The 26,955-nt window shown below is 30.9% G+C and overlaps 2 protein-coding genes across 5 annotated transcripts; one reads left to right on the top strand and one right to left on the bottom strand.

The window, feature by feature from the left end:
* LOC126736601 (checkpoint protein HUS1-like) lies at positions 1–26,809 on the bottom strand. Of its 4 annotated transcripts, none has more exons than XM_050441034.1 (7): positions 26,535–26,809; positions 1,115–1,262; positions 852–1,058; positions 684–787; positions 518–625; positions 284–461; positions 1–227 (listed from the first exon to the last, which is right to left on the bottom strand). In XM_050441034.1, the coding sequence occupies exons 2-7, from the start codon at positions 1,164–1,166 to the stop codon at positions 10–12; spliced, it is 867 nt and encodes a 288-aa protein (XP_050296991.1). In that variant the 5' UTR covers positions 1,167–1,262; positions 26,535–26,809; the 3' UTR covers positions 1–9. The 4 variants fall into 4 exon arrangements, with proteins under 4 accessions (XP_050296991.1, XP_050296994.1, XP_050296992.1 ...); XM_050441037.1 differs by having other exon boundaries at positions 1–224; XM_050441035.1 differs by lacking the exon at positions 26,535–26,809 and adding an exon at positions 26,323–26,469.
* On the top strand, positions 12,919–14,821 carry LOC126736597 (uncharacterized). Its single transcript, XM_050441026.1, has 7 exons — positions 12,919–13,087; positions 13,151–13,330; positions 13,387–13,536; positions 13,600–13,819; positions 13,874–14,218; positions 14,274–14,449; positions 14,512–14,821. Exons 1-7 carry the CDS (start codon positions 13,039–13,041, stop codon positions 14,610–14,612), a joined length of 1,221 nt encoding a protein of 406 aa, XP_050296983.1. The 5' UTR covers positions 12,919–13,038; the 3' UTR covers positions 14,613–14,821.
* Positions 26,810–26,955: the final 146 nt, after the last annotated feature.

Below are 26,955 nucleotides of genomic sequence, written 5' to 3'. Positions count from 1 at the left end.
TAAATAAAACTAAACGTTTAATTCTGTTAAAAATATTTGCAAAGCCAAGGCTCCAGGTTGTTCCATGTACAACTTAACCATCTTTCCTTGAACTATGTTACATACTGCTTGGCAGTGATTCAATTGCATGCCCGTCAAGAATGTGATAAATTTTTTTATGTCGATTGTGGATGATACTGCACTATTATCATCTTCATCCTCATAAACACTCTCTCTGACATGTCCTTCTAAAATAATTCTTATTATAAACATCTAAACTTTAAAGGAAAAGGATTTAAGGTACCTGCAAAACTATTAACGTTCAGACCTGGAAAATGTGCTGAAAGCTTTACAGTACTGGTTTTTATTTGTAGGGTTAGCTTTCCAGCTTTGTTAGCCTTAACTATCAGGCTATGACTCATATTCTTCATTTTTTCGACAATATTTTTTAAGGATCTTAAATTAGGCATCTGAATAGAAACCTAAAAAGAAAAAAATATCCAAACAATTTTCTTTTCTTAAAATACTTTTTACTCACATGAAAATCATCATAACCAGGTTCCTGATAGTCTGACCAATGTTTTCTGGAAATTACTTCCACTGGAATGTCGTGGACACATTGTCGACCTTGCTGTTCCCCTGAAACCTTCACATAATTTTGCAAGCTATAATTAATTAAGTAAAAATGATAATAACATATTTACCAACTCCATTTCTAATGTAAGACAAGGACTGTCCTTATTGGTTAATTTAATCTTAAAGGTTTTAACGTCTTGTTTGAGTACTGAACAAGACCTCGCTAACAATGCTAAAGAATATTTTAATTATATTTACATCTGAATAGAACCAAAAGGAAAAAATATATAGTATACCTGTAGATAATTCCAGGAATATCTCATTATAAAGTTCGCTAACACCTACAATGTTATACTCTTTAAAATAGAAGCTTACGGGTAGTTCACACCAAACCAATGGTCTTCTAGGTCCACCATCATCTTCCGAAACAATGAAGTAAATTTTTTTGGTCGTCAATCTTAGAACGCATGTTTTGGAAAATTTTGATAAGCTTAAAGATATGTCTGAAAAAGGTATAGAGGAAATAAATCGATTTCTGTTAAATTTGTATGAAACTTACTTAAAAAGTCCCGCATCGAAGCAGCTTCTATTATTAAGGCTCGAAATTTCATCTTGTATTTGAGCTGCAAGAACTTCAATAGGAAAGACAGTGGATCATTGGCCTATGGAGAATATTAGATGTCCAAGATGAGGGTTAAAATGAAAATCTATAAAAAGATAATACGACGTTTCACTTTTGGATGCCTGATATTAATGCATTCAATTAGAATTGACCTCAAAACTAAATAAAAAGAAAAATATAATATGCTTAATTTCGAATTTTCTTGTTTATTACCATTTTTTTTCAATTCTAGGAGGCTATATCTTTTATTAACTATTTTATATTTTTCAGATTAGAACATAATAATTATACTATGAATGTCACTTTAATATTACTTGATTGGCCACATGAGTAGTGTTTTACCTTAATCTATAGATTATTTTTATTAATTTTCCAAAAATAATAGCTGGGCTATCAAAAGCGTAGACTGTGAGACGAACGTTCAAAATGAGACACGGCGAGCCGATGTCCAGTCTAATATATCACATAAAGACATTGGGAACAAACCCATTGCATTGTTCAGAACAGTTATTTTTTTATTTCGTATCACAACGGACTCCCGCCTGAGGCGACTTTCGGATAATTGTACATAAATTCGTTATTTTTCGACTCGTTCATTTTTGTTATTGCATTAAAACATTTTGAATAATTAATATATAAATCGGCCAATTTTTGAGTAATATCTAAAACCATTATTGCCTTAAATTACAGAAAAAAGACAAGAGAATACTAGATATATTCTTTTATAATGGATATTTAAAAAACCTTTTAAAACATACCTAAAGAGTTTTTAGATTCTGTAAGCAAATCCAATTTTTTTCGCACTTTTTCAAGCAGCTCTTCAGTAGTTGAAACTAAAATAGTTCTAGGAAATATTTTAGTTTCAAAAAAAGAAATAGCTATAGGAAAAAGTTAACTCTCACTTTCGAAAAGAGAAAAAAACCTACATATTTCGTTTTGAAGACCCTGGGAATAATCATCGATTCCCAAATAAAGTTTAACCACCATATTTAGATTCTCTATAAACGGGTGGGAACTAGTTGTAATATAGAAAAAACGGTTGCTCTTGAGATCTGTTATGATCGGTCAAAAACGGTACATTATTCTCTTGTAGAATTTCAGACATTGCTTCCAGGGGAAACATCCACTAGTGTTGGCGACAGCCTTTATTTGTTTTGAGGCTTTATATGGCTTGAAACCTAAAGAAACGTGCAGATCTATATTTAAGGCCAAAAGAATGCTTACACAAACATCCTTATTTATTCTGGAAACTGCCTGTATGATGTACAAACATAGCCATTGCTTGTCAGTGGTAGAATATGCTTGTTCTATTCGCTAAGGCATAACGCTAGTCGCTAACATACATACATCCCAGTTCCAGGTTTGGCACTTGTTCACAGATCGATTATTTATGAGTAGGAAACTTTATAATCACTTGCTTTCTAATTAAAGGAATCGAGGAAATTGAATATGTTGGTGAAAGTTTTATTATTGAAGAAGTCGTGTCATATGATCTGACTAAATGTAAACTCTGCATTTAATCGTTCAAATTCAAAAATAATGTACGTTATTTGTCATTTAAGTGTGTGAAAATTGCCGAGAAATTATATCCAAAATTTAGAAAAATATACTAGACAAAAAGGGCTGTCCCGCGATCTTAAGTAATCGATTTACCTATAATAAAATTCATGTGTGGGTAATACTGCTATAGATGTACAGAATGTCCCATTTTTAGTACTTTTGCGGGATATCTCCGTTATTTTTAAGGTATTTGTATAAGTAAAATAAAAAAGTAATAGTTTTTGAGTTATAACCCAAACTTATGTTTTTTTAAACGGAACACCCTGTATATTTATAGTTCATAATATTGGCCTTTTTTTACCTTTTTAAATGATCAAATTCATAATTTAATGGTAGGCAATATACAAAGCATGCAGAAGAAGCTTCAGAACTATATTTCCATAGGTAAGTTAGAAGCCGTTATATGACTACCTACCAATTTTTAATTTTATGTTTATTAGATATGCAGAGAGAAGGCAACCGTTTTTTTGGCATATTTGCTCATTTAAAGGACAATTTACTTAAGCACGGTCTTTTGTTCAGCCGCGTCCTAAAGCATACAATAAAGAAAATAGGGAAGAAAAAGAAATAGATGTTTTAGGTTATATAGAAGCGACACCCTCGAGCTCATGCAGAAAAATCGAAAAAGAAATTGGAGTGCCAAACACTGACCCACAACGATTATAAAAAATATAAGTATTATCTATACAAATTTAACATAGTTCAACATTTACATCTTGGCGCTGCCGAGCGCCGGACGCTATTTTGCCAATGGTATATGCAGCAAATTGATGCCAACAACTTATTTGTCTGATGAATCCTTTTTTTCAAGTGCGGGCATTTTTTACCGACATAATATTCGAAATTGGCATGCAGAAAATAGAAATTTAATATATACAACAAGGACGCTTTGGAGTTGGAGTGTCTTGTTTTATTTTGGGAAAACAAATAGTATATCGAATTTTTAAAGGGGGTCTTACAGCACGTAGGTACCTAGACATACTTGAGGAAGTTATTCCACAACTTCTGAAAAATATCCCTCTAGCCCAATATAGCGGGTATATACAAGATCAATTGTATAAAAGACAATGCAATATCCTAATAGAACTTCAAGACGCAATTCATTTAGCATTTAAAAATCTGAGAAGGAAACAAATTATTATTTTGAATGTTATTCAAAGGGTTACAAAGATGTGCCAATTTTGTATCTTGTAAAAATGTTGTTTTGTTATATGGTTGTTTTCTTATAGTGTTTATTAAATTTATATATTTGTTTTTTATGTTCTTTTATTGCAACAAAAATAAGAATGGTGCAATTCCCCATTCGTCGTTATATTAATTTGTAACTTTTTATTTGTCTAGTATTGTTATTGACATGGCCTATTAAATTATGCATTTAATTTAGAAAATTGTTAGTTATTTGCTTATTTTTGAAAATAAGTCCACACTGTTATATATTTTTGAAAAGGTTAAAAAAAGGTCAATTTTATGAACTAGAAATATATAGGGTGTTCGGTTTAAAAAAACAAGTTTTGGTTACAACTCAAAAAGTATTAATCAAAAAAAAATATATATATCACTAGATTCTACGGAAAAAAATCTATAAGAATGAGTTTTTACTTTTACAAAAATTTTAAAAACAACGGAGATACGAGAAGGGTTCCAAAAAGCAAAAATTTTAAAAATGCCCTGTATCTTAAAAAATAATGCAATGAAAATTTTGTTAACAGCGTCTTTAGTTTTACGAAAAAGTAGAACAGTGTCGCGAAAATCTCAACTCTCTATCTCTAAAAATAATGGCGATATCCCGCAAAAGTACCCAAAATGGGACACCCTGTACGTATTAACTTAAATAATATAATTTACTAGCTAGCTAGCCTACATAATATACAGGATCGGCTGCCGGTAGGAGGGAGATAAAAGGCTGAAAACTTTTAACAAGGTTTTCATGTGGTCCGTAAGTTGAAAGAAATTGAACGCAAATGTGACCAATAAAAACACTAATAGCGATCGAGAAAGAAGATAAAGTTAATTCTAAAATTATGAATAATTGTTAAACTTGTAGGAGCATCAATGTAGTAGTGCTCGTTTTAAGGAGTCAAGGGGGCATGGCACTGGTTGTAAAATGTTTTAATCATTTTTAAAATTTTTATTATTTTAAAAATTTGTTTTAATTTGAATTATTACTACAATGCATTATCCTGGCTCTGGTGCTAATGCATTGGAAACGGTTACTTGGAGTCACGCCGCCGATGCGTTTTTAATACGATTAAATACGTTGGTACCGAGCACAAGCAGAGCTTTTTTCTACGCACTCGTTGGACGAAAATCAAAATACTTGGACGGCCTCTTTCCAATTTAGAAATTGTAAAAACACAAAAGGCAACATTTAGCTTTAAACGCCGTACAAGAAAATAGCGTAATTTATATTTTAGGAATAGCTGGATTTGTGGATATAATTAAAAGTTTATGTATTTTTGGTTTCGTATGTGTTTTGTTTCGGGGTTGGGTTGGGATGTGAAAAAAACATGGTGTCACTAATTTAGTATTTATAAAAAAATTTAAATAGCAAGGTACATATAAATAATATTTTTAGTTACTCTATGCTCGGAAAATAAAATATAATGACTTCGTTAAATTCGGCTTAGACAAAATATTATTATGCACAACAAACAGGTTAATAAATACTGATTTATATATATATATATATGTATATATATATTAGTTAGATTTTGTAGCGCATTAGAATTAGCGTTGCGAGGTAAAGGCACCGAACATAAACTAGAATAGAAGGATCACTCTAAGCGCCGCCCAAAATGTTGCCTTTCTCACTCGCTTTCTGATGCTACTCTTTTTTGCTGCCCGGTGGCGACTGCGTTATACAGGGGCGTCTTCAATATTAGAACTATAATAGCGTTGTGCGGAAATTTTGTACTTTAAAAATGCCAGCGATATGTTGCGTAGATGGCTGCAGGAGTAAAAGGGGATATACATTTTTTAAAAAATAAAAATGGATTAGTTTACAGAAAAAAATACACGCTTTTCTTCAGTATTTCTTAAATATCTCGGAAAATTGAGATCCTACAAACAAATCTAATAAACAAAAGTTGGTTTAAAAACAAAAGATTGGCTTTTGTTTGATTTATCTAGGTGCTATAGGCACTAAGATACAACTGTGTGAACATAACCCCTTTTTTTAGATAACAAAATATAATGACGTAAAATAATAACGTGAAATAATTTAAAAAAAAACGTTTTTTAGACAAATATCTAGCACATTTTTTCAAGTATGTACTATCAAAAACTTTAAAAATAAACTTGATTGTAAGTCATTAGCATAAAAATTAAAAAAGTTAGGAATAAAATAAAAATAATAGCAGTTTTAAAAAAAATTATCATAAAAAATTATGTATTTATTTCAAAAATTAAAGCGTAGCCTTCTACAATGGACTATATATAGGTACCAATAATATGTTCAAAAAGTGTCAGGGATTTAGAGTACATATTTTTTTTAAATCGTGATTTTAATCTAAAAAAATGCAAAATTTTTGGTAATATTCTGTTATTAGTGGTGGTTTTTAATAGTGAAAGCTATCCGATTTATTATTAGTTGCATTGCAATCATTTGAATGATATAAATTTTAGCCACTTATACCGTCTAACCATACTTAAAACTGCATTTTTTTCGTCATTAAGGGTGGTTTTTAAGGGTTTAAGTTTCAAAATATTGATGTGTACTATAATCCCCAATGTAAAACTATATTTATTTTGCATATTTATATGAATTCTAGGTTGTAAAACACCTATTTTCATTTTCTTTGAATTTTAGTGGTTTGTTCTTTCATCCCCTATTTAAAAAGCAAATAATTAGGCATTTAATAAGTTTTTTTTTATTTAACTGCCTTTTTATATTTCACTGTTATAGAGTTCCATATGCTGAGTGTTGTTATCACATTATTATGTAAATTTTATTAAATATTTAAAAAATGGGTATATTAACGAAGTTATTATTAATTAAGTGTATGTAATATTAGGTAGGTAGTTTCTTGGTCAGTTAAGAAAAGAGCATGAAAGGAACGTAAAGCTAAGATTTAATTGTGTACATTCTAATAAACTTAATTTTAAAGCTATCTACCAAGTGTTTTTCTTACAGTTATTTGTTCAAAAGAGATACTTAATAATATTCTTTCAATTTCATTTTAACAATAATACAAAGTGCCTTTAATTTCAAAAAATTCCATATATTACACGCTGCCCGCCGCGATGTATGAAAGTATTCCTTATTAAAAATGTTTCAAACACCCCCCGTATCGTAAAGGATTGCCGTCGAAACTAAATAATGATTTACGACCGCGTAAAAAAAGTCGGCACTGTTTAGAAGTCCCTACTTCAAACGGCCGCAAGAGAGTGAACCTACTGTCTTGTTCTTTATACTGTGGTAAAGGTGAGTCTGAAGAATCCACAAATAAAGCAGTTTTTCGAGAATTAATCAATTTTACTTCTCAATTATTAGATAGAGATTTAAAAGATCATTTTGAAAAAGCAACAGTGTTAAAAGGACTTCTAAGCCTATTCAAAATGAACTGTAAAGTTATATGCTTGGTGTTTACTATGAAGAAGTGGCTAAAGAAATGACACAACTTTCAATTAGTAATTGTTTTCTGATATATTAAATTCAATAAGCCAGTGGAAATATTCTGAAATTTTGGAAATCCTTCTGGACACAGCGCAATTTTAATGACAAATTGTATTTTAAATGACACGCCAAATAGATAAAAAGCGCAAAGTTATGATGAGCGTCAGTGTAAATGTTTCAGTGATAAATATTTATTTTCAAACTACTTTGTACATTGCTATGCACATCCACAATGAAACTTATATTGAGCAATGCGGCTTCAGTTAATAAGGTCTCTGTGCGGATTTTTTTTTGTTTATTTATCTGAGATTTGTTCCTTTTTAGCACATCACCTCAAAGAACAAAAGTTTTGAATGAGGTAGCGCATACACGATTGCTACGATCATCACAAACTATACTCTATTTCAGAAGTGTATAGAGCAATAAACTGGGGAATTCCGTTCTGTTTGGCTACATTTCGTGGTAGTTCATAGGCGCAGGTACTTATAATATTTATGAATTTAATTTTCACGGATTAAATGCCTTTATTTTGAAAGAGATTAAATACTAAATAAATACTTTTAATCCTTTTGTATAGGTACCTATCTTTTAACGCTTTGTAACATGCAAAAATGGGGTCAGGTAATATATACAGACTATAAATACTTTTAAATCATATTTTAAACGTTAGTAGTCACTGCTACGCTGTAGTGTAATCACAATATTATTATCCCAATATTTAAAAAATGGAGGTATTCAGTCCAACGAAAAGATGTACTAAAAATTCTCCACTATCGCTGAGTGAAAAAGTTATTATTTTAAATGTACATGATTGCATAAAACACGATTACCCTAGTTTTACTGTGCAAGAAATTGTTGAAAAATGTTCTCGAATGAGTGGAATTGGAAAGTCCACCATTTTCAAATTGTTGCGGGAAAGAAAAGTAGCAGGTCAAGTGGAATCTCCCAAGCAAAAGCCAGGACGACCTACAAAAGTCCTTGATGAAAATGCTAAATGTATAATTCGAAGAAAAGTTCACTCTTTTTATTTTAAAAAGGAAATACCCACCCTAGACAAAATTTTAATGGAGCTTGGCCGAGATGACAGTATTCCGTTGATAAGTAGAAAACTTTTATGGAAAACTTTAAAAAATATGGATTTTGTCTGGGAAAAGCATAACCGCAAAGCACTTTTACTGGAGAGCGACGAAATTGTTTGTTGGAGACGACAATATTTGAGAAGTATCAAGCAGTACCGCAGGGAGCAAAAGAAAGTTTTTTATCTTGATGAGACGTCGATTAACGAAGGTTATATAGTCCAAAAAATGTGGCAAGACAAAAATATAACCAGTGCTCGCCAAGCTTTCATAGAAGGCCTGTCTACGGGTATTAAAGTACCTTCGGGAAAAGGAAAAAGACTTATAATCACACATATTGGAAGCGAAGAGGGATTTTTAAATGAAGGTCTGCTAACCTTTGAGTCGACTCGCACAGGAGATTACCATGAAGACATGAACTCAGACGTTTTCGAGGGCTATTTTGGTGAAATGATAAAATTTCTTCCGGCTAATTCGGTGGTGGTTATGGATAACGCAAGCTATCATTCACGGCGAATAGAGAAGACGCCAACTTCAAATTGGAGAAAGCAAGAAATTATCGATTGGCTGACTGCAAAAGGTATTGCGTTTGAAGCAAATTTGATAAAAAAAGAACTGCTGGCAATAGCAAACTTACACAAAACTCTATAGAACTGATATGGGCGCAGGTAAAAGGATTTGTAGCAAGACAAAACACGACTTTTAAAATGAAAGATGTTAAGCTACTGTTTGATCAAGCCATTACGGAAGCGACACCAGAGAATTGGCGAAAAGCAGTCCAGCATGTAATTAAGCAAGAGGACAAAATGTGGGATCTTGACAACCTCGTCGATCAGACAGTCGATCCTTTAATTATAATGTCAAGAGGTGATGACAGTTCGTCAGATGACGAAGAAGACTACAATCTATTATAATTTAAAATTGTTATACACTGTTCAAAAAGTGCCAGGTCCAAAAGTGACATTTTCAACTGTTTTACTCTACATATTATGTTCAATAAATTTGTGAAAAAAATCTATTATTCCATTTAAACAAAAGTAACTTTCTAAAATAAAATATCATTTAAGTACATTAATTATAAGGTAAAAAACAAGTCCCAGTTGCACGCCTTTGGCGAACCGTTTTCAATGTTTATCAGTGGGTAACAATGGGCAAAACTCATAAATTGACCCAAAACCGGGTGGCACTACCTGCAATCAACGAAAAGAAAGAATTTTACATTGAAACTAATACCCAACTAAGGTAGTGGCATAAAATATTGGTGGATCACCGTGTACCACTTTTGCATACCTAATGAGGTTTTATTGCTCTACACACTTCTGAAATAGAGTATAGATGAAGTTAATACAGTTTAAGAATACCGAAATGAGCGCTGATGCGAGTTATGGGTATTTTAGAGAATAACACAAATATTTAATTTTAATTCAAGCATTGAGCAAGCCGGCATATAAATTTAGATTGAAGGATAGAGATTTCATATTTTGGTTAACATTGCTTATTAAAATCATGCTACGCATGTTGAAATAATTTTTAAGAAACTTCAGATGACTAATACTGAGCCGTTCAAAACTAAAAAAGATCAAAAAAACTTTGTAAATGCAATGCAATAAATTCGTGACGAAGAAGCAGTTAAAGCAGTTAAGTAATAACATAAGAAAATTAGATGCATACGAAAGTTTAGCAATATTCACAAAATCAAAAAAATATTCTTAACAGGGATAAAGGTCCAATCCCTTATAGTCAATTATATAGTTTAGTTTTGTTCGGCCATGTTTGCATTTTCCGTTCTATTAGTCTTGTCGCGATATATCATGGTGCAATATCGTTCTTTCTCGTGGCTATTTTCATATTTTTTTTATACTTTCCGCGAAAACATTTTTTCCCCGCTCCGTAAACTTGTGCACAGCCTATTTCAGAAGCTACAATACTAGAAAAATAACGTAGGCTAAGTTCTTATACAGGGCAGAGAAAAACAAACCACTTTTGGTGGTTTGTTTTTCTCTGTACAGGGTGTCTATTTAATATCTTGATTGCGGCTAAACCTTGAAACGGAAAAAAACCTTAAATAGGGGGAATGTTAATTATTTTAAAAGGGCTACTTTTTAAAATTAGTTTGGTTGATACAGGGTGTCCCAAAAAAGCGTGGTACATAATTTGAGTTTATTTTTAAATGGAACCACCTATTGTGAGTCTCATTTCACCCTCTCTTTAACCCTAAAACAGTTTTTCCCTAAAACGCGACGTTACCTAGTTATTAACCATTTTAAGAAATTTTCACGAAAGTTAATGTTTCATTAACATAAATTTAAATTTTAATATTTACCACCGACGTTTTTTATCTTTTTGAAAAATCTGTGTAGTCTTTGACTAAGTTCGTTTTATCTTTCGAAATTCCAAAATTATTATTTTTTATACAGGGTAATCAAAAGCGTTACTCAAATAATAATATTTTCAATTCAATTTTGCGCAATTTTTTTAAATAGAACATCCTGTATCTAGTAACGAGTTTTGATAGAGCATTCTTTTATCTTCAGTTTGATACCAACAAGTTTACCTTTCTCTCTAACCGTTTTCTCAAAATTTGTTCTTAAAGAAAAAATTAATTTTTTTCATAGGCATTACCACACTTACGACGGAAAACAATTAAGAGTGACAAGCACTTTGTCACTCTGTTCAATTCTATTTCGCTATTTCGAACAGTTTTTACTAAGAAAAAAAGTCAATAGTTATAATAACCGTGAAGCTTATCTCATTTAAAAATAAGAAATTTTTTCTTACAAGTAAAAAGTTGGCTATGATTAATTTATTCTTTGTTGTGTGACGTATGCCAATTATAATGTTTATTTATCATTCATGTTAAGCAAACATGTTTAAGTAAATTTGTGTCAAAATGAATTACTCTCAGCGAGACTTAGTAAATATGATTTACGTTATCGTTGAATGCCTTGGGAACTTTTTTTGGCTTTAAGAGTTTATTAGGAAAAAATTTCATTAAAAAAACATAAATTCGAAGGTACTGGAAGCGTAGAGTACAAAAAGCAAATTAGAACGGAATCACTTTTAAATGAAGAAACCATTTGGCCATCAGCACTAAACTAATTGGCCACAGAAAATCGTGTAATAGGAGAAGTTTTTCTAAATTTCTTAAAAGTGGATTTTCCACCCTTGACTCAAGATCTTGCTGACTTTGTAAGATGTGGCTACAGTTGAACGGTGCACCAGGTAATTTCAGTGCAAAAGTCAGGGAACATATTACACACCAATTTGGTAATAGATGGATTGGAAGGCTAGGTTAGTTATTAAAATTAACTTTCGTATCCATATTTATTAAAATTTATACTAGATAGGTCCCACTGAATGGCCTCCTCGGTCACCAGAATTAACGCCTCTGGATTTGTTCTTGTGCGGAAGTGTTAAATCCGAAGTTTGTCGTATTGCACCAACAAATAGAAAAGATATGATGATTGTTAATGTTTTTGGTGAATTCTTGATGTAACTGAACTTGATGGGAGTGATACTTATTTTTCTTGTGGCATTTTCCTACGGAGGATTTCTGTATTTATAGGTCCTTATTTGTCTTACCAAAAAAAATATGTAATTCTTTCTTTAAAAATAAATTTTGAGAAAACGGTTAGAAAAAAATCAAACTTTGGTTGGTATCAAATTGAAGATAAAACAGTGTTCTATCAAAACGCGTTACTAGATACAGAGTGTTTCATTTAAAAAATAGCGCAAAATTGAATTGAAATTATTATTAGTTGAGTAACGATTTTGTTCACCCTGTATAAAAAAAATGAATTTTGGAATTTCGAAAGATAAAATGAACTTAGCCAAAGATTCTACATAGATTTTTCAACAAGATAAAAAACGTCGGTGGTAAATATTAAAATTTGAGTGAAACATTAATATTCGTGAAAATTTCTTAAAATGCTTAATAACTAGGCAACGTCGCATTTAAGGGAAAAAATGTTTTAGGGTTGAAGAGAGAGTCAAATGAGACTCCCATTTCAAAAAAAAAAAATATAGGTGGTTCCATTAAAAAAAATCAAATTATGTACCACGCTTTTTTGCGACACCCTATATCAATCAAACTAATTTTAAAAAGTAGCCCCTCTAACTTAAGTAACATTCCCCTTTTTCCATTCATTTAACATTCCCATTTTCACTTTTTTCAAAAAATCAAATTTTATTAGCTTTTCTGACTATTTCTGGTGTCTGAATCACACAATCAAGAAAAAAATAAATACACAACAAAACAAAAGAGAGAAAATTTTACAATTTAACAAACTGCAAAAAAAGGTTAAAAAATACAGGAAAAGAAAAAAGATATACATCTTCTTATCTATACAATATAAAAAAGCAGCAGTATATTATTTTAACAATATAATTGATTTCATATAAATATTGACTACAAGAGTCATATTAATCCTAGATTCTTATCGATATATTGATACTAGGTAAGTATAATCTAAAGTCGATGTCGATAACTTAAGATAAGATTAGCAGTGGCAATGATTGAATGAACAGTGATAGAACAAATAAATTATAATTCGAAACAAACCATTAAATATTTATATTATGTGTCATTTTTTTTACCAAATTTGTTTAATATGCGGCGCAGTTTAGTAATCTATTCTGTACTTTTATTGCTGAGCAGTGGTAAGTGATTTTTTTTAAATACTCCTTGATTTACATTTTTGGTACTTAATTGAATATTTTAAGCTCTCAGCACTGACAACATAAATGAAGAACTACTGACAAATGAGGTACAAACTTTAACATGGACACCAAAAAGTGATAGTCCACTCATTATTAAAGCAGACGAAGGGTATCAGATACAAGTAGAGGCTACTCAATTGGATATAGACGGAGAAAGTGGAGATTATGTTACTGTCAAAAATGGTAAAATGAATTGATTAAATATGTACTAGTTTTAATGATAAACGTTTTGCTATCAGCCGCCGATGATGTGGAAAACGACGACGCACTAATATTTAGCTATACTGTGAGTGGTAAACCAAGCTATTTATACAATAGTAATAAGTTGCAGGTGGAATATTCTGGATCTAATAGCTCTAATACCTTTTCGCTGAAATTTACCCGCGTTGGTAAGTTAAGGATATAATTTTAACTGATTCTTACTTTAAATAATTGACTTTCATTTAAAATAGGAGAAGCAGCTACAACTACTGAAGAACCTAGTTCTACAACAACAACAGAGCTAATGCCAACTGCTGCTCCAGAGGAGGAAGACACCTTAACCGTTTACTTACTAGGGAAATCTTCCAATGAATTTGTTAATTCTGCACTGATCGTCCTAAAACAGGCTATATGTGATATGGGAAAAGAGTATTGTCGAGTGCAAAAATGCCCTATAAATGGAACTATAACGTAAGTAACTCATACATGTTTTGATACACTTGTTTTTTATGCTACTATTTTTAGAGCAGCCAATGTTAAAATAGAAAACCTAGAACCCTGTCCAATAGCATGGCCTAATTCAGCTAAATGTGTCACGCTCACTTTTGCCCTTCCAATTGTCAAGCTGACTCATTATGAAGACGAACAAGATTTGTGGAAAGGTTATATGTTAAGTAGGAAACATTTAAGCATCTTATGGCAAACTTATGCAGAGACTTATGTGCAAGAAGCAGGATTAAATGTATATAGTGTTCCTGACGTTACACATATTCTTACTTACAGAATTATTGTGACTAGTTGCATTATTGTGGCTTTGGTGGCTATTATACTTATTGCCAAGAGATTTGTTGGCAAATTAAGTACAAAAAGGTATTAGGATTTTAATCATTTTAATCATCTACACATTTTATACAATGGTTTTTAGAAGGAAGCTAAGTGATACTATCTCTATAATGGGTCAGCCATCAAACAGACCTAGTCAAGTATCTCTAACTCCACATTATTTGCAAGCGTTACCTCCATTATTTAGCAATGATTTTCAAGTATTATTTACAGAGCAGAAGACCAGCAAAAACTATTCAGATTTTGATAATACTAATTGTAAGTAAACAGGTATTACATGTAAACCCATCTGGCAGAAGTTAAAAAACTCTTTACTTTAGTTTCAGAAACGACTGATATATCAGATCAACCATCATCAGCTCCACCCCTACCCGAAAAACTAAACATGGGAAATGATTTAATTGGAGAAAATGAAGCATAAAGTGTAAATATTAAAATATCTCAAAGAAAAAATGTTTCATTTAGAAAATGCATATTCTTACTATACATACTATTTTAGTAAGAACCGAATAAAAAAAGTTTTGTTTTCTTTTTTAATTTGTATATCATACTTATATAAAAAGGTCTTAACATCAAAATAAAGCACATTATTTAAAATAAAATATTAATAAATTTTATTATAAAAAGTGACTAGATATAATGAGCTTTGAAAAAGTAAAAGTCTGTTTTTCTATTTAGAGAATAAGATTCCAATGGACACTGAATTGACGTATCGAACAGCCAAATTTTCAACTAGATTGAAATACGTTATAAATAAAAGAGGTTGGTTTATTTTAATTTTGCCGCTCTTCATCGCTTCATATAATATTCTATGTCCTTAGAGAAATGTGTTGGGTTGAAATAAGTAACTCTAAAATAAGTACACTCTGTATATATTTATTTTTAAACATTAAATGCCCATTCAAGTTGGTCTTTTTACTAAATTATATATTTATCTGTATTCACAAAATAATAATACTTAAAATGAACTTATCATGTCACTTAAAAAAATAACAATAATAAAATATGTCTTTATTTTTGGATGATGATTTTTTTTTGGTATTTTAGGGTGATTCATAGTAAAACGGAAATACTTATTCCGTAATAACCCTATTATACATCTAGTTATTTATGGAGAACTCAGGCATTTATTAATAATCTTCGCGTCATAGTTTATTTCATTTATTTATTTTACCAAACATTGTCTAACAGGAAGGTGCCAGATTGACATCAGACGCATAAACTGCCAATTGGTCTCCGAGAGGAGTTTCTAAAGAAGAAGGTAATTAACCTTTTTAAAGTTGTAGCATTTACTATTGGGATTAGGTTGAAAGGAGCCACATAATAATTTATTCTCCAATACCAGGGAGACATTTATGGTGGGATGCGATTTATCTCCAAGAACAAGTGTTCACACTTAAAATTACTTATTACAAGATCCAATATATTATTGTAGGGATTTTTACATATATTAAATTGTTTGAAACTGCATAATGCCATAAGATCATTTAACTTTCTAAGTTGGGGAATAGATGTAATATTAAAGTTTCTAATGCAGATGACCTTATTGTTTTGTATGGGCTCATACACAGAAAAATAATCAAGAAAAAGTTGATATTGAGTGGCGTTTGTGGTTAAATATAATTAACAAAAATATATACAGGTTTATAAGAGATTAGCAGCTTACATCCCAATATATCTATCCGAGGTATCAAATTTTCAATGTCCCGAAGATCAATGCCGTGGCTTGTATATAACTCCTAACACCAAGCAGTACTCCTCCTCCTCTTACTACATTCATAGCTTGTTTAACTTGCTTATACTTCTGCAGCTGTTTCTGCATTCTATCCTGACTAATCAAATGGTTTTTTAAACTCGTGTTGTTTCTGAGTTGTTTAGCATTGCGTTAGTGAGATCAGTGGATTTGCATATGACCTTTATAGGTCTATTTTTGTTCTCAGTTGCTCAATGACCCGGACTAACACCTCCTTAAGAACTAAGGCCTCTGGGCTAAAATAAAAATTGTCTTGACGTCATCACATATAGGCTGGTAGAAAATGCTATAACAGATCTGAAGAGAGTATTTATACTGCAAAATATTGAGCTGGTCTACACCCGCTTTAAAACTCCTTCTTAACTCGACAATAGTTAAACTGAAAAAGATTTTATTAAAAATATCTTAATACAAAATAATTATCCCAAAGAATTTTTGGAAAATTGTTTGATAATTCACGTATAAAATTGAATCAACCAATTTTTATGACAAATCTTATTTCATCATTTATTCCATGTTTTTTTGATAAGATAAAAAAAATTGCTAAACAATTTAACATAAGAACTATTTTAAAATCGCAAAATACATTACGATATTTGTTAACAAAAACTAAGCCTTTCAATGAAAATTAATTTAATAAAAATATAATATATAAAATGCCTTGCACTTGTGTTAAACATGTAGACCATCACCAAAAAGAATTAATGAACATAAATCTTGAACAAAAAACCAATGAGGTTCAAAAATCAAAAATTACACAACATGTATTCGACAATAAACTGGAATGCTTCCTCAATTTTAGCAAAGGAACCAATTTCATAATTACTTAAATTAAAGGAAAGTGCATTTATAATGTTAAATGAAGATAAATGCTTAGCTACTTGTTCGGTTGATTTAATTAATACATGGATTTCTTTACTAAAAAGAGAGATAGAACAGGGCATCCTAAAATTAATTAATAATTTAAAATACAGTGCATCCGTAAAGTAGCGAATAAATTCGCTAAGTTTCTGCAAAAAAAAACCCGAACCCGTCGATTTTAATATTTGGTTTAGGGGTTTTCTACGTAAAAATTAAATATACAGGATGACTCAAAAAAAAGATATCGACGTCATGAATATGTTTTTTAAATGGAAACCACAATTTTTTAATGCAGAATCAGAAAGAACGTTTTTTTAAAAAAGAATATGGTACAAACGAATGGTGGTTAGATAAGCAATTTTGAACGAAAAATTATGATAAAATGTTAAATTAAAGAAATACCTATCTAAATTAAATGTTCGAATTGAGGACTGTAAACAATCCGACAATAACCAGGACGTTTTAAAAATTCTTTTTGAACGTTGTCGATGACATCTAGAGTAATATTCTAATTTCCTGGCATATTTGTTCTTTTAAATCTTCTAAACACGCTGGTTTAGTGACATACACTTTACTTTTGAAGTATCCCCATAAAAAGTAATCGAGGGCAGTTAAATCTGACGAACTTGGGAGACATTCAATGAACCCTCGTCTAGCTATCCAACCACGTCGGGTTCATTCATTCATCATCGGATTATTTTAAAGAAAGTTCAAATACCTCTCACCAGTAAGAGTGTCATCAAGAAAGTAAGGTCCTAAAATTCTTCCTTCCACTTTACCGCCACCACACATTGACTTTTTGAGGGTGTGGTGTATGGCATTCTGTGAACCAATAAGGGTTTTCGGTCGCCCGGTATCGACAATTCTGTCTGTTTACATGGCCGTTTAGAGCAAACGTTGCCTCGTCGGAAAAAACTATCCGTTTTACAAAATTATTGTTATCATTACATAATTGCTGCATTTGCTCACAAAACTCATTTCGGCCATCAAAATCATATTCAGATAGCGCTTGAAGTAAGAATATTTTATAAGGGTGAAACTTTGCTTTTTTTAATACTTTATGCACAGTAGAACATTAGAAGCCGTGTTTACTTTTATAAAAGTTAAGAACACAAAATTTACAGCATCACGGAAACATTTAATAAAATGACAAAGGTTACATGTTTCACTCGACTAGAGCATCAGACAATAACAAATTCTCAAGAATTATGTGTTAAGTAACCCTAGTCTGATAATGGCAAGAACACTTGCCGAAATGCATCACTCCTTAAATTAGAGGATTAGCGTTTTATTTGTGGAGAAAAGACTTCGCCTACTAACTTTTCAATTTCAATAAAAAAGTAATGTTAACGTATCTTACTTTGAATGTATGTTTGTGAGATTGATAAAACGAAATAAAATCATTTCTTGTATTTTGCTGTACGTCAGATTTGACAAAGACTTATAACAAATTGTTTGCTGGTGTCTGGTTTTACCTGAACCGAAAATTTGGTAATTTTGCAATTACATTTAATTGAATAATTCAAGATTCGCTTATTAAAACTTTTTGAAACTTTGCACGAGGGTTTGCCAGATTGGTCTCTTCAAAAAGTTATCTCACATTTTTTCTGTAAAATGTACAGGGAAGCCAATAATTGACCCCCTTAAAATTTACATGGGATTTCCTATGTTCCGCTCGGCGACGCACCACCCGGTATGATATTCATATACAATAATTATTATCGTTCAGATTCATATGATATTGATTGTATCTTCTATCATTAAATTACATTAGAATCACACCCCTTTAATTTTAAAAGTTACTTTTGAATTTTTTAGTATCTTTCAAAACAGTTTGTCAAGCTATTAATCAACCGTGAAATTATAAAAAAAGTATGTTAACTATTGTCGAATTAAGTAGTTTTGAAGGGATTGTAGACGAGAGATTGAAAAGATAAGGATATTTTGTTCACATTTTTAATTTAATTTAACTTTATTTACCTTGATAACGGCAGTAGATATAACTATCGAAACGTTGGTGTTGGTTCAATTTAGGTATTTTTATTAAATAAGTAGGTCTTCTCGTTGTTCTTATCGTTTTCAATTTTAATATTCATAATAAAGTTAGGTAAGATATTGAAAAGAAGAAACGAGCTCAGGGATTAATAGATTAAACCTCAGCTTCTAGGTATATAAAAAATCTATTATACCTCAAGTAAATTATATTATTTAAAACTTATTGAACTTAAATTAAATGTAACGACGAAAGGTATCGTTAAAGATTTTACGATTTACTACACCAGTTAAGAAAAAGGAAACATTCGTCGGAAAAGCAAGTGTTGAATAGAAATTGTTGATCATTTATAATTCATTCACTCATATCTTCACAAAATTTTAATTGCCGATCTAAATCCTCTTCATTAAGTTCTTGTATAAGGTGAATTTTATACGGTTGAAAACAATGAGCCTTTAGAATCCGTTGGATACTACGTACACTACACACAGTATTTGTCGATTTACATGAACTTGCCCTAAAACTCCCTCTTCTATTGCTTCGTTCCTTATGGGATTTTCAATGTTGCGTTTTTTATTGGCCAGTGATCCAGTTTTCCGAAATTTATCTACAATTTTAACATATTTTTGATACGCGTTACTGGTCTCATATCATTAATTAAATATTTGTGCTGTTCTATTAGCTCACTGATTATTTCCATAAAAATTTCAAGAATTTAAACTCTTTCTGCCGTGGAATATATCATGGTTAATTTATGTATAAATATCTACTTGATTATGACATTTATACAGAATTAAGTAAATAAAGCATTCTTTTCTTTTTTTTAATTTTTATTAGAAAAAAAACTCTTAAAAATATCTTTTAAAATAACCTAAACTAATACTTTGTATAATAATTCTCAATGCGAATCACTTCCTGGCATCTTTTTGGCCTAGACTTAAGCAGTCTTTTGATTATTGCAGCCTCCATGTTTTCCCAGGCGTGTTTTGGGTCATTATAATGCTGAAAATTATGTAATCATGGCATCTTTTCTCCCAGATAAGCTGGCAAAATATTTTGTAATATATCTTTATACATAAGCCTATCCATTATGCCATTTATTTTGTATAGAGGGCCCATTCCAAATCCCGAGAAACATCCCCAGACTATAACTGACCCTCCACCATGCTTTACTGTTGGCCGAGTTTGTTTCGGTAACAAATGGGTACCTATTATGGGGACGCCTTACATGACAAATCCCATGCGAAGAAAACAAATTGTTATTTAGATTCTTCACTAAAACACACTCGTTTCCATTCTGATCATCTGGCCTTTACATTTTTTTTAAAGCAGCGGTTTCTTTGGCGGTCTTCTTGAAAACAGCTGCATTTCCACTAGTTTCCGTCCTATGGTCCTTGCACTTACTGGCTGATATCCCATTTCCTCAATTTTGCCATATATTTTGCTGGATGACAAAAACAGATTTTCTTTAGAAATTCTTTTAATGGCTTTTTTTAATTTTTAATAAACTTTTTTGGGGCGACCAGATTTGGGTTTGGCTATAACATTTCATTTGTCATGAAATTTTTTTAAAATGTAATGGACGACTGATCTTCCCATTTGCAATTGTCTTGAAATCTCAGATTGCAGGACTCCTCTTTGGTAGGCGTCAATTATACGCTGCTGCAGGTCTTCAGAAAACTTAATACGGCGTGGCATAATGGCAGAAGCTAAACAACTATTTAGTGGCTAAACTGATACTGAAAGCAACACACAAATAAAATTATCTCAGTATATCTGTGTTGTTCATCTACTTCTAACCAGTCAAAAAAAGACCAAAAAATGTGTTTGCCATCTTATGTTATTGTCCTTTGCAAAAACTAAATATTTGCTTTATGTTTATTATTCCACGATTTAGAATATTTAGTTACACTGAGAGAATTTTGTTATGGCAAACAAAAAAATATTAAAATTCCAGTTTTGTTTTAATTTTTGATTAGTTCATTTACTTTTGGCCAATACTATATGTACAAAATTCCTATTTAAAATAAGTACAAGACATACCCTTTTTTTGCCACAAAAAACGCTCCAATCGCTATTTTCAACAACAAACGGATAAACAAATCATGGGCGTAGTGAAGAAAAGCACCTACTTATTAAGTAAATCCTTTTACTAAATTTTTTTCTGAAGATAGTACAAACTGATGTTCCTATTAGAGTCTACTTTAAGCTTTAAATCAATAAATATCCAAAACTAATGAATTGAAGTACTTGAATTTTACCTAATTCTAAAGGGAGTTGAAAGTCCTTTAAAATAAGGAATCACTCGAACCTCCTTCCTATTTAAGATTTAGGGGTGATGTCACCCTCGCCCACGGGGCTGCACGTGATTTTTCACCAAACTTGTGTCCCCCTTAAACAGGGGTCTGAGCGTTTTTCAAAAAAAAAATAAACTGCCAGTAAATGCCTTGTTTTCGTAAATGTTTCGTTTTCGATGCGGCATCCTGTATATACATCTTGAAACGGAAAAAAAAAATAATAAAGAGAATGTTAATTAACTTAAAGGGGCTACTTTTTGAAATTAGTTTGATTAAAACAGGGTGTCCCAAAAAAGCGTAGTACATAATTTGATTTTTTTTTTTAAATGAAACCACCTATATTTTTTTCCTGAAATGGGCGTCTCATTTGACTATCTCTTTAACCCTAAAACTGTTTTGCCCTAAAATGCGACGTTCTCTAGTTTTTAACAATTTAATGACATTTGCACGAAAATCAATGATTCACTTAAATGTTAATATTTAACCGACGTTGTTTATATTTCTGAAAAATCTATGTAGAGCACTTGGCAAAGTTCATTCTATCTTTCGAAATTCCAATTTTTTTTTCATAGTAGTAGTGGCAGAGTGGCACACGGCGCTTGCCATACTATAAGACAGAACTGATTCAACCAAGGTTTTTATACAGCAATTACAGTTTCTGGTGAAATGACTTCCCTGTGTTCATAAAAATTGTTGAGTATATTATTTAGTTCTATGCCTAAAAATTGTATGTCTTAATGAAAGTTAAAAGGTCTATTTTATTTATGTTTAATCCTAGCAAATTGGAGGCCAGGCACAGTTTGATTGTAGACGTGTTTCTCCCTCCCGGCCCTGTGAAAGGCATCCTGCCAGATCTGATCTCTAACCAAAAGCACCATATCAGCAAAATAAATAAGTATGATCTCCTGTGATTGTCCTAGTGTATTATAACAGAAACTAAGAAACAGTAAACCGAAAAAAAAATAATTAAAAGCCTTAGAAGCCATAGGATTTAAAGCATGCCCTTAAAATTCTCTGAAATTATTTAAAGCATCTAGGTTTAACCTACAAAACCTCTGCACATGCAGTCTTTGCTATATTGATAATACATAGATATATAAGGCCTTTAGGAAGATATATGAAGCCTTTAGGGGCTTAATATAGTAAAATTTAATTATACTGCAATTATTGTACATGTACATTTTAAAATATGCATTTGATGAAGTTTGACTATGTTTGTAGCAGGATATAGTCCTACATTATGTAAAATCAGATAATGACCAGAAATACTACTTTTCAAAATGTTTGCATCATTTTGGAATTAGTGTCTCAGAAGCACATCTATCAAGTCACTAGTAGTCACTTAAATTCTGAATATACGGTTATAATTGGATATATATCGTCGACTTGCAGCAAAAACTCACTAAGTCAATATTTTCAGATTTTGAGATTTTGATAAATATCACTAAGTCTAATGTTGTTCTATCACTGAACCAAATATTAAACACTTAAAAACTCACTAAGTACCAAAAAAGAAGTCCATAAAAATTACACGAAAAAAGTCATTAAGCCTGTTTTGAGTTCATGCAAAAGCTCACTAAGTGACTTAATGAGTTTTATATAATAAATGTGGTGCCATCACTGGGACTTTTTTTGCAATAGTACAATATTTTACAAACACACATTTTGATAATAATTGTTTTATTTATTAAGATAATGGATGTCAAAATATTATCACAAATGATGAGCCGAGCATTGGAAATGAAAATATTTTAAATAATATTTTAAATAGAGATATAACTGACAGTAGCGCACAAGAGTTATTTGCAGATAATATTGGTAAAATTTAGCTTTTATTTTTATGTTTATTTTAGGAAATCCCTTTAATTAACAATCATTCATAAAACTGTTTTTTTTTAAATACTATTTTCTCTTTAGAAATATATATTAGGTCTTTACTATAATCTTTCTGTATTTTTAAGAAAATATCCCACCAGCGCCAGCGGACAATAATGAATTCGAAAATGTAAATCAATAAAATGAACTCGTGCCATTATCTGCCATTAAACTTATTGACGAAAATGTTGAAATCTTTGTTCCCGAGGAATTTGAAGCTTTAATTATTAATGCTGGCATTTTTCTATTGTAATGGTACTTATTTTATATGTACAGTTTTTGTTTTTTGGTGCTAGATTTCTACTTATATTGTATTTTTTTTAGTTTTTGATGTGTCTGAACTCGAGAATAATAATGAATTGCAAAATCAAAATGACCACACTTCATTGTTAAACACTTTTGAGCATGACACTATCAGAAATGTTAAATGTTTAGAACCAACTACCTTAGGTAATTTTTTCAATATTTAAAAGAATATCAAATAATAAAACAGTGAATTTATTTGTAGCAATTCCACAACCTGATCAAAAAGTTACAGAATACATTGTAGATGAAAATAGCGGATTTTTGATCGAAGCTACTATAACAAATAATCAAAATCAAAATATAGGAAAAAATCTATTGAATCTACCTTATTCCTCATCAGACGAAGAAACAGATGATTCTTCACTTGATCTTTTTTCTTTAAGGCATCGTCTTCTAAGGAAGAGAGCGACAAAAACTTACGATAATGATCGGTGCAAGAAAGTAATAACAAGATGGAGGAAAAGTGATCCAGCTAAATGGAATAGAAACGAATATAAAAAAAACATGAGTAAATGTCTAGAATACTCAACAACCAAAGGGAGAGTATGACCGGCAAAAACTCCTCAGAATAGCTCCTGTGGGAATTTATGTAGATTCAAGTGCACCACCATATTTGATGAAGACGATAGAAAACAAATTTGTAAAGAATACTGGGGACTTAAAGCTTATGAGCGCAAAATGGATTTTATTTTAAGAAATGTTGATGTAGAGGAGCCTCAAAGTCGAAGACCAAGGAAAGGTCAAAATAGCAAGATAAGATCAAATGCAAAAAAATACCATTTTTATAAAGGTACTAACAAGATAAGAATTTGTCAATCATTTTATATGAAAACGCTTAATATAAATAATGGTCCTATTTTGACAGCTTTTAAAAACAGAAATTCTTTGGGTGTATTCGAAGGTAAAGATGGAAGAGGAACAAAAAATTTCTGTTAATAAAACTTCCAATTCTGACATAGATATTGTAAAGGCCCACATTGAAAGTTTTCCAACAATGGAAAGTCATTACAATCGAAAATCTTCAAAACGACTCTATTTAGATCGTAAGCTATCAATCTCAAAGATGTACGACCTATACTGGGCCTACTGTTTAAAGAATAATTTTAAATCAGTTTCTTCCCATGCATATAGAAAAATTTTTTGCACATCTTATAATATTTCTTTTTTTAAGCCAAAAAAAGATCAGTGCGTAACTTGTAATCGGTATCAAAATTCTAACATTCAAGACCGCTTTAACTTACTTTTAACTTGCTGGAAGATACATACCAAAATCATATTACTAGGAAAAATGAAGCAGCCCGATCAAAAGAAATTGATAAAGCTGCTTTGGAAGACAATTCTGCATTTATCATGGTTACGTTCGATTTACAATCTGTGTTACAGATTCCATCTTCCGATGTTTCACCGATGTATTACAGCCGAAAAATTAATATGTATAACTTAACTATTTATGAAGCTCCAGAACCACACAGAGCATACTGCTTTGCATGGACTGAACTACATGGAAAGCGAGTTAGCTGTGAAATTGGAACATCACTGTTTAATTGGTTTATAGGCTTAAAGCCGGAAGTAAAACACGTAACCATATATTCGGATACATGCGGTGGACAAAACCGAAACCAGAATATTGCTGCTCTTTCTTTATATTGTTCAAACAACTGCGGTTGATATCATAGAGCATAAATTCTTAGAAAGTGGCCACAGCTATATGGAGGTTGATTTCATGCACAGTGCCATTGAAAAAGAGAAAAAATAGCAACCAGTTTATGTAGTCCATGACTGGATAAGTATTTTTAAACGAGCTAGATCCAAACGTAACCGAAATAAATTTGGAAATCCATTCATCACCAAAGAGTTTAAGTTTAATGAATTTCTTAATTTACTGGATTTATCCAAGACTTTATTTAGAAATAAGACAACTGATTGTAATAATGATAAAGTAAACTGGTTGAAAGTAAAGTGCTTCAGATTTCAGAAAATACAGCCGGGTATTCTTGAATACCGCTATGATTATTTTGGTGAATATAAAAGCATTCATATTGAAAGAAAATCGAGAGCCACTCAAAAAATTGACTATAGTACCTTGAAAATAAGCAAGTTGTACAAAACTATGCTGCCAATATCCGTTAAAAAAAAAGAAGACCTTTTAAAGTTATGCGAAGAAGGAGTGATACCTAATGAGTACCATGGTTGGTATAAATCGCTGCCAATAAGCACAACATTGTAGGATGTGATTCCTGAACCTGGATATTCTGACTCAGACGGGGAGACATTTTAGTTCTTAGTTACATTATGTTTAACAAAATTTATTATAAGGTTTTGTATTCTTTTTTAATAAAAAAAGGTATATTACCAAAAAAAGTTTACTAGTTTTTCAACATCAAGTTTATTTATAAAAATTTAACTCATTAAATCAGTAATTTGACAATATTTCACATAAAATGAAAACTCACTCACAAGTCACATTTTATATTTTTCTTTCCAATTATTGATTAACAAAATACTACTTTTTCATTATTATTTTACTGTTAGTTTTGAAATAACACACAAAACCATATTTCATTGCCGGAAGCTAAAAACTACAAAATGATTTTTTCCCAAAACCACCTAAACCATCGGCATTAGTAAACAATTGATTTTTCCAGAAACTCATCAAAATCATTTTTGACTTAATGAGTTTTTGCAGCAAGCCAACAATATATATGTGTTGGTTATAGTGGCCCATAGTTAGTGAGAATTCCAAATGTATAACAAAAAATTATAACAAAATTTTTTTTAATATTTTTGAATTTTTGGTACATCTTATTTTCAGTTTTACCTGTAAAAAATTCCATCAATAAATTACTATATTTTATTTTATTAATAACTATTAATCTGGATAAATAGATCAAAGATAAAATATTTCAATAAGAATTATATTATTAAAATATACATTTAATGAAAGGAGGAATACAATAAATATGTCAATATTATTTTGTATGTCATGATTGATAATTACACATTTATATGAAATATATTAATGTCATTTAAACAATTCATATACTACCTGGTCTCTGATAATGTGTGACAAATCATGATCTCACATAATAAATTTGTCCAAATTTATTATAATTATAGAGTTTACCGTAGTTCTAAATTCACTAGAGAATCTTCGTTCTTGTTAACATAAACCATGTACCTGTATATGTTATTAATTGTTTTATGTAATACTACCTGTTTAGTGTAAGTAAACATAAAATAAAACAAATATATAAATACCTTTCCTGCTTATACATGGTAAAAAAAGTTGGTATGCCCTAGTTTAGTTTTAAACAATTAATACAATTTTGTTTTGTTTTTTCACTTCTGTTGAATTCGCCGTATAATTCCTTTAATCACTGGTTTTCTACATTTCTAGAATACAATACGTTTTTAAGTTTTATTTTAAAGCTTAAAAACTCCACTATCTAGAGCAAGATCTAAATGATCAGATTTCCAAAGATTGTTTTGACTAAATTATGTGATTTTTAATTTGAATTCTAAAAACAAGGAAAAGCCGTATGTAAATATCGGGAGTGCCTAGAGTCTCGTGTTGATAAAGTACGCGCGTCAAATGCAGGATGCTTGAAAGAATTCAGTGTTGGGAGTTGCGACCCTCGGCCCTAATTAATTCGGTATAAGGCTTTGTAAAAACTCCCTA

This window comes from Anthonomus grandis, chromosome 5 (assembly GCF_022605725.1).
Source record: "Anthonomus grandis grandis chromosome 5, icAntGran1.3, whole genome shotgun sequence".
In the NCBI taxonomy this organism is placed as follows: domain Eukaryota; kingdom Metazoa; phylum Arthropoda; class Insecta; order Coleoptera; family Curculionidae; genus Anthonomus; species Anthonomus grandis.
This window is presented reverse-complemented; position numbering and strand designations above follow the sequence as displayed.